General features: G+C 37.6%; 1 protein-coding gene across 1 annotated transcript; it reads left to right on the plus strand.

The window, feature by feature from the left end:
* LOC124259671 lies at nucleotides 1-1863 on the plus strand. The gene is made up of 2 exons (XM_046693847.1): nucleotides 1-491; nucleotides 1371-1863. Exons 1-2 carry the CDS (start codon nucleotides 32-34, stop codon nucleotides 1463-1465), a joined length of 555 nt encoding a protein of 184 aa, XP_046549803.1. The 5' UTR covers nucleotides 1-31; the 3' UTR covers nucleotides 1466-1863.
* The last annotated feature ends 7919 nt before the right edge of the window (nucleotides 1864-9782 follow it).

The raw sequence follows: 9782 nt of genomic DNA on the forward strand, positions 1-9782 counted from the left end.
GGGAACAATCGGATCGTCGCTTAGAAACTTCATGACGTCATGCCATCTTACCAACGGAAATATGCTTGCAACCTTCAGGCAGATATGTGAGGAACAACTTCTACACGATTTGGCCGTCATTTCAGTTGCGTATTCCAGTATGTGTCAAAAGACAGTGACATTGTGTTTTGAAACGGATTATGTTCTTGGGAACAGCGGCCGTGTTGCGATAACAGGATCTCTTCAGGAGCTGGGATCGTGGAATCCCAAGGAATGCCTTATGGCATCAGTCCACCCACCCGGGTCCGGTCACTGGCGGTTGTGCGTGACCCTCCCTCGCAAGACGACCTTCACCTGGAAGTGGATAGTGGTGTCCCCGGACAAGTCGAAGGTGTGGCGATGGGAGGAACAGGAAGATAGGGAAACGTGGTCAGGAATTTTCAACGGTCGATGGACAGCACCATGGAACGGAACTGCTGTATTTACACCAGAAAAACACAATGAGGAATTTGGTAGGTTAAATATCACCAAGTTGACGCTGTCAATCTGGCTATCTGTACTCTTGTATCCAACATCAATGATATTGAAGAGGTAAAAGCGTATTATCAGCTGTTTCATATGACATGTATCACCGCATCCATCCTTCGTTAACAACGGATGGAGGGACACGATACAGAAAATATAGACACCGGTAAAGTATATACACACTGATCACTGGATTGTCTGGTCCAGATTGATTATTTACATACCGTCGCCATATAGGTGAAATATTGCTGAGAGGGGCGTAAAACTAATCTCACTCAACCCAGTTTTACCTACACCTAACCATCCATTGTTAACTGACAGCCAAAAGAAATTTGTGTCTGCCTGGTCTGTCTGAAACGAACAAATATTGCAACACGTGATCAGCCAAATGTTTTCGCAATGTGGGCATGGGGTGGCTCCCATCTGTATCATACCCAGGACCATTGTTCGGGTATCATTTACATAACCTGACTCCACGTGTATTTTGGCTGCCCAAGCGTCACGCGTTTTTCACAGTTTCGAAAAACCTACATAATGATTACGCAGTGCCGTGCACGTGTATCCTTTTCTTCATAAGGACATTGCTATTTTGGACATTGTATTTTGCACTGATTTAGCTTGAAATTTCATTTTTAAGTGGTAACGGTTCTTTTGGTCGTCAGTTTATTATTATTATTATTACTGTTGTTGATAACATACAAGAAGTTGGGACATACAATATTGAACAAACTTCATGGATAACAACTTCTTTTATTACGTGAGTGTGACGTAATAAAAGAAGTTGTTATCCATACAGTTTATTCAACATTGGGCTCCCAACATTGTTGTTGTTGATGTGGTATTGACTTTTAAAGTTGTCCATGCAGAAAGCCCCCCGGAGCGTGAGATGCCGCTGCACATCATCCAACCCCCGCACTCTGTCCGTGAGAGTTTCAAGCGAGCATTCTGCTCCATCCTCTAACGACGATTACAACAACGTGTAAAACAACAAAATATCCACCCCGTGCAAGCAAATAACATTCTTTTTTATTATATTGCAACATTTCATTAGCTAGTTGTTATAACTGAACGAAACATATCAACTAGATATGTTCAGATATTTTTTAATTATTGAAAATATATGTTTCATCCTATCATTTCAAGAAAATATGTCATTTATGTGAATGTTGTGACAATTAATGTCGTGATCTTGGGGAACAAAACCTTACCTATTTAACACTGATATCGATGTTTACAAATACAGCGTTACGTGGGGTTTATCAAATATTTTATACATCTATAAATTTATATAACAGTATATAATTCTCAGTCTTATATATTTTTAATATATCGACTCTTTTAAACATATAGAGTTTAGAAGATTTTTTTCTTAAATAGTTCTAAGATTAAGCGACTTTGTAAGATTATGGACCGACACTATATGGTGGGGCTGGATGGTGGAGGGGGGTGGGATTTTATGGAAAATATTGTCTCACACAACGCTTGAAGTCAATAAATATTTTCTAGACTGTAGACTGTTGGAAAAACGAAATTTTCTGTCACTAGAACACAAAGTTGCATAAAGTTGCAATTTACATTAATAATCTCATAGTTTTGGTAAAAAATATAATTGTCAGGTTTTGCAGCTACAGGTAACACGTATATATTCCCGAACACAATCCCAGAGTCCCAGAATATCAGTGTTGGTCCATTATTTCGTGAGGACAGTTTGTATATACATGTATTTTTGTCGTGAATTTCTCAATGAAGAATAGAAATGTCACATTTTTTTCTAAATTCGATATTTACATCTTTACTATTTGTATATGTGAACAACGTAACGGTTACGTGAAATGTATGTGATTGATCATGATGAATAAACTTGCACTTTTAAACTTTTTAATAATGCGGACTTGTTATGCTGTATATATACGATCTTATATACGAGAAAATCATACTTTGGACGAAGACCACGCCGCTGTCAGCAACGTTGTCAGCAACATGACAGCGGGGTACAAAACGCGATAGGATTCACACAATGTACCCATGTAGGGAATCGAACCCGGGCCTTAGGTGTGACAAGCTTGTTGTTTGTGGCATTTATGTCATCGGTCATGGTGGAAAACTATATATCTCTTCCAACAGGTTTAGGAGACCCATAGCAAAGTGTAAGGCAGCTTTATGTTATTGGTTTAGGTCACGTCAGTGTTCAAGATCTGTAGCTATAGTATAATCTAAAGTCTTATCGATGAGGTAAGCGAATCCGATAAACTTGGTATTACGACAATCCGATACATATCTGAAACGAGAAGAGATTCAGCTTATTAACCCACACAACACACCCACCTGAGTAAACAAAGGACGAGTGTATTAGTCATTTTTATAATTTGTCTACAATGGAATATTGATTGCAATCAAGTGTTATAGAATGTTGTAATATTTTATAGAAGTACATATATACTATTACATGGAAAAGCAACGATATGTAGAGGATATTTCGCGTGTCTACAGAATTATGATGTATCTGTCAGAGAGTGACGTGAAAAACGTGACATTTTCACGAGTAAATAACCACGAATGAAATTATCTTTTTTTCACGTTATGATATTACATATGCATCATACTTCACTTGATATATGAAATATTCCATGTATTACATGCTTCCAATTTTTAAAATTAAATTGAATTAACATAAGTCCATGAAAAATGGATTAACGAAACCCTAACATGTAAACTAAAGACAGTTCACTTCTTTGTTCAGGCACACAGATGAGACGAAGTTCGGAATTTGAAAGTTAAATAAGAATCGAGATAACACATATTTGTATCAGCTGGTATATTTTTATTGCCATTATTTAAATAAGATGACACGATCGTGTTGGTCATAGTGTAAGTGTCAACACTAGGTGCTGGGGCACGAATACATAAGAACCACAAACAAACATGGCGAGCGGTGAGAAAGGAAGAACGCGATTGAAGAAGAATTATTTTCTGTGTCAACAAGCATAAAAACGGGCAATGGCCGTTGCCAATAAAGTTACTTGTACATAAAATGTCAGTTTTGAACACTGTCGTAACTTAAGTGTTCTGAACAGAGGTAAACTCGCACGAAACACGGACTCAATGCAGCACAACGAGGGACAATCATTCACAGTATCTGTCGCTGGGTGCCGGTGCACTGAATGACACGGCGATCAGCTGATTGGTGAGAGTTTTCCCCTACGGAGGTTGGCCGGCCATCCAATGCTCATGCGTACTGGCCAAATATATTTAGTGAGGTGCATATTTTTACATTGCCATTTATTGTGTTACTTGTGTTTTAGGAAAACTTTGTTGATATTTTCACTGCCCGCATGCCCTGTTTATCATTAGCTCGGATAACAAAGCCTTCACTGTAAAACTTTACCGTTAATTTTTTCGGTAAAAATTTGGCAGCCATGCTGCCGGTAAAAACTCAGTAGCTTTACGGGATACCGTAATAAATTTATGCCGTAAAATATACGGTAAAACTCTGGCAGCCATGCTGCCGGTACAAAACCGTAGCTTTACGGGATACCGTAATAATTCATACCGTAAAATATACGGTAATAGTTTGGCAGCCGTGCTGCCGGTACAAAACCAGTAGCTTTACGGTGTACCGAATGCATTCATACCGTAAAATATACGGTGAAATTGTGGCAGTCGGTAGAATTCCTGTGCATGTATAGCCAAATAAAGTAATAACCATTTACTGAGGTTACCTGCACATAACAGCTGAAAGGCAACAGCATTGGAATGTTAGCTACAACATGGGAACTATATCTATAATTGCCTTGCTTTTAATGCTGCGAACATATGCTATTCAAATAAAAAGAATACAACTGTGTTAGATGAATCTTTGAACCAGATGATTCAGATTTTATTGTTTTCAGTGTGAAGCTGGTCTTTTCTTACGTCATCAGAGTTAGTATAACGATGTTAACCTAAGTTGGCATAGTATATGCTGCATACAGCTATACCCCTCGTACTTTGTTTAAGCTGGGGAAAAGGCGACAAAATGATGTGCATTAACAGCAAACAAAAAAAGAAACATTTCCCTATGTCCTGATGACAATATAGGTCTCTAACAATATAACTAATCCACGTGGACTGATATAAACAGTGATCTGTCTGAAAACATTACATGAAACAGAAAACACTAAACGCAAACAGACTACCATTTCCATATGCTAGACTCACCCTGAACCCAAAGCAAAATGAGAAACTGGTCAATGTCTTGTGCTCAAATTACGGTAATACAATTTCCCTCTAATGGAGGGTATTCGTCAAAGGAGTATTAGAAAACCTTAAGGTTTGAAAATGTCCAACATAAAAGAACTCAATAACACGAACATATTCCGTGAAGGAGAAAACTTGAAATATATATGCCAATTAATCTTCTGAAACATTTTACAAAATTACACAAAATCACACGGCCCAGACTCTAGCATTACTTTAAAGGTGTAATAAAAGACGGGCCATCTTTCTTCAAATTGTTCCTTTCATTAAACGATCCTTCAAACTGCTCAGATATTTCTAATCTCAAATAAGATACCAATTCACAGTGAATTTTAACAGAATAGATGAACTTTAAAACAATAAAATCGCAACATTCAGAAGTGAAATTCTTCCGTGAAAATATAAATAATCGTACCGTACTCACTGTTAGTCCTCCCGTTTAATGCAATTAATTTTGAACATTTAAGCATTTCTAAAAGCTAAATGTCAACTAAAACTGAATCTATTCAATATGATCTGTTTCATAAATGCTACGTCATGAAATAAGGATTGTGTTTATACATATCCAACATTGCAAGACCGCTCATATCCTTGATATACACTGACATCATATGAACCACTTCCAAAGAAAATATATCAATTATCTGTCTTACCGTCAACAGACAACAGAATGCCAGGGACAGCTTACAATCATCTTCTTAACATCGACAAAGAGGACAGCTAAGTGTCAAGAAAAACTGAATCTATTCAAGGTGATATGTTATATAAATGCTATGTCATGAAATAAGCCTAAGTATTGTGTTAAAACATATCCAACATTGCAAGACCGCTCATATCTTTGATGTACACTGACATCATATGAACCACTTCTAAAGTAAATACATCTTACCGTCAACAGACAACCGAATACCAGGGACAGTTTACAATCATCATATAAACTAAATGGAACAGCACCAAGTGCAAACATGACACAGAAGTGTTCATTGTCCTGTTATAGACTCCAGTCCACCATGCTATCACACTATGAGTCTGATTCCATACATGACACAGAAGTGTTCATTGTCCTGTTATAGACTCCAGTCCACCATGCTATCACACTATGAGTCTGATTCCATACATGACACAGAAGTGTTCATTGTCCTGTTATAGACTCCAGTCCACCATGCTATCACACTATGAGTCTGATTCCATACATGACACAGAAGTGTTCATTGTCCTGTCATAGACTCCAGTCCACCATGCTATCACACTATGAGTCTGATTCCAGCCACTCAAAATCCGCAAGAGCGTTGATTAATCTGAGTACCTTGGGGTTAATCTTAATCTTCTTCTTTTTTCCTTTGTTCCCTTTAGATCCTCTATCAGGGTTGATGCCAATGAAACATCTGAATCATATTAAAAACATAATTAAACAATCACTTGAGGATGTGATTCAAGTAAGGTATTTATTTATGTTAAACACACCGTGCCTGTGTTGAGTGCATTGTATACTCATTCTTCACGGACTGCTTTATATGCTTTAAAATCTACCACATATGACTAAAATTGCATACGATTATTCCCTTTATTGGGCTCTAATTCATATAATTTCATGGATTTTAAAGAAGAAAAGATGTATCTTTCAATTCTGTCATAAGAAGCAAAACAAGCAATCTGCTTGTATTTTTTAATCCCACCTCTAACTATTCTACTGAATGTAAATACCTCTGAATAAACTCCATGGTTGCTGAAACCGCCGGGGGATACTCCAGATTGAACACGTAGAATGATGCAAAGAATGCAGAGAAGGCATCCATGAAGCTTGGGATTCTTCCCATGGATGAAATGACCATTCTGTCACACATTAACATGTCCGACTTGCCAGCAAGGACTGAATCACCTGGAACAAAAAGTATAAGAGAAAAAACTACTTCTTCTGGGGGTACATATGGGAAGTTGTTTGTAGAAAGTTCACCTACAGTTTGCAGATCTTAATGGACCTTTAATTGCACATAGAAAATACATCTGATGTGCTCATGTCTTTTCTGATGTCATCAATGATATCATCTGAAATCCCATTTGACTGAAGTCTCTCTATGATTTGACTCTCAACATAATTATTGCTAAGTTCATGAAGTAATTGATATTCTGTTAGAATACCTTGAATCAAAGATACAGGAAGCAAGTGTTTTGCTTCTAACTTTAAATAGAACTGGGCAATATTTTTAAAGTATTGATTTTGTGTGGTCTCATCTAAATCAGCATCCCCCGTTTCACTTTCTTCAAGATCAGCTTCAACCAATCTGTTGTCTGTTTGTAAAGATATGCAGCGCTGTCCTTCATCTGTATTTGTATGTGTGTTATTTGCTTCAAGAACTGAATCTGATAACTCCGATAATGTGTGGTGCTTGTGCTTTCTACTTATATGAGATGAGAACGTTGATTTATGTACAATGTTGGTATTGCATGATCTAAATGAACAAACAATGGGATCCCTTCTGTCTAAATGCTGACGCAAATGTTTCAAGAGCTCCTCGATACGAGAGAATGTACAAAAGCTTTGCCTACATACAAGATGTACATTTACATGTGACTGGCCATTTACTGACCTTGACTGACTCGTGTTTGTGTTGCGCCCATGATCACGCAGTACCTGTGCTCGAAACGCACTGTACGTGTGAAATTGTCTTACACAAAGCTCCTGACAACATGGAAACACAATGTTTGGTACGTTTCTGTGCAAACGATAACTTTCTGACATACTGACGTAAGATAGAGGTCTCAAAAGTACATTCTTTGCAACGATACGTCATTACATTTGTCAAACACAAAAATACAGTTGGAAACAATAGAAAAGCTAAATTGTGAACATGTAAGTCCTTAATCTGCATACTCTAGACATCGTATAGTACAAATTACCAATAGATGAGTCTTGTGGCAACTGATTCTGGAACGATTCGTCTTCGTGTAATCAAACCCAACGTAAAATGGCGGCGGCGTGGATGACAGTATCCCACAATGCTTTGGGGTTAAACGGTATTATACCGTCAGAATCATTCACTACAGTAAAATGTCGTATATCCCACAATGGTTTGGGGTTAAACGGGGTTGTCCCGTAAATTATTGACGTTAACGGCATTGCACCGTGCCACTGTCATAACGTAATTCTACCGTCGCATTTTCACGTGATGTTACTGTATATTTTACGGCAAAGTTTTACAGTGACTGATACATAACATTCGAATATATTAAGAGTGACATTACACGATTTCCAAAAATGTTTGCCTTTCCTAGACACTGAGCTAGGTATTTAGGAGACGTGAACACCAATGGAAAAAAACACACCAAAGTATCACGTCTTTTCTTATGTGAAACCAAAGGAATGGAACATATGCATTCATTTTTCTCACACTGGCAGATCGCTCAAAATAAGTACTGAAATATTAAGCCATTACATCGTCTATGTTTTCTGAGCTAAACGGGCCTCCCTCAGATCATGACGTTGGTTTGTTGTTTTACGCCGTACTCATCAATATTCCAGCTACATGGCGGTGGTCAGGAAATAATCGAGTCTGGGCCAGACAACACAGTGATCAACATCATGAGCATCGATCTACGCAATTGGGATACGATGACATGTGTGAACCAAGTCAGCGAGCCTGACCACCCGATCCTGTTAGTCGCCACTTACGACAAGCATGGGTTACTGAAGACCAATTCTAACCCGGATCTTCACAGGTTCATAAAGTAGAAGGAATAGTACCTACGTTTTTGAGCTGTCGTAGGTTTTGCTAACTGATATAGACAGAAAACTATATACATTACGATGTATGTAGTTTACAGAAAGTTTGCCCTCCTACAGAGAGTGGATGATATCAGAGACGAGGGAATATTATTTTATCGACATCATAAAGTGAACGTTGTAGAGGAGAGACAGATATTTTACGATTTATGCAGAAAAATAGCAAACTACTAATACTGATACATTCACCGATAGGTAGGTAGATCTTGTGTATGTACGTTTGTTCTAAATGCCCTTAAAAGATTCGTTTTGAATTTGTTGAAATAAGATACTGTTGTAATGACAATGGATTCAAGCCAAATGTTATATAATTAGTTTACATTGTGTGCTGAATAACTGAACGGTGGAATACCTTTTTCATAATGGATATACGTTTGAAATCGTGACGTCAACAGTACAGTACGGTACCAAACTAGGCCATTTATTTTTCTTTGGATTTTAAATGACCGTAATCTAGGGGCGGTTCTAGGATTTTGAAAATGGTGGTGGTGTGGTGCTGGGGGGGTTTGCGTGCGTGCGTGGGTCGCGCGCACACTAAACTCATGAAGTCCAAAGGTTAGGGGGAAATGGTCTTCAGGGAATATATATTAAGTTACAATGAGGGATATAATATCCCATAACCCAATAGCTCTCAAAGAATACTTGAATGCGGTTTTATTTTCTTTTAATTATGATTGATTTAAAACTTTTAAAAATATAATAAATTAACATACTATACAACTGCTTATTGGTATCTGGGACTTCTTATCTTTGAAACTGACATATTACTGGCAGAAGGTGTGGTAAGTTGGACAATTCTGTGAATAAAATACTTTTAAAACAAACCAAATTTATATGTCAAAAATGTTTGGTCAGATATGGATGTAAATTAATTACTGCATTGCATCAACAGGTGGAGAAATAAGTGATGGTTAAGTAGACATATCAAACTTAACAACAGTTCTTTTAGTTTCATAAAAATAACCTCGGTTTACTTTCTTTCGGGGAACATTATTTTAGATATTTGGTGTTTGGGTATGTGGTACGTTTTGGTGCGTGGTACCTTATTACGATTGTCAAAAATAGCGACACATAGACCGCCGCTGGCTTAGTCTGTTAAAATTACTTATATAAATCAATGTCAAATCATGTCAGAAGCGTTGTATATTTCACGCAGGTGTTCACCAGTAATAGTCAAGTGTTGTCATGGTTACGAGTTTGACCAATCGGGACGCTCTTCCGTTGCACGAGTTTTTCATGAGCGTTATTCAAATTCAGTGGA

This window comes from Haliotis rubra, unplaced genomic scaffold (genome assembly GCF_003918875.1).
Source record: "Haliotis rubra isolate DU_JTF1 unplaced genomic scaffold, ASM391887v1 Scf731, whole genome shotgun sequence".
In the NCBI taxonomy this organism is placed as follows: Eukaryota; Metazoa; Mollusca; class Gastropoda; order Lepetellida; family Haliotidae; genus Haliotis; species Haliotis rubra.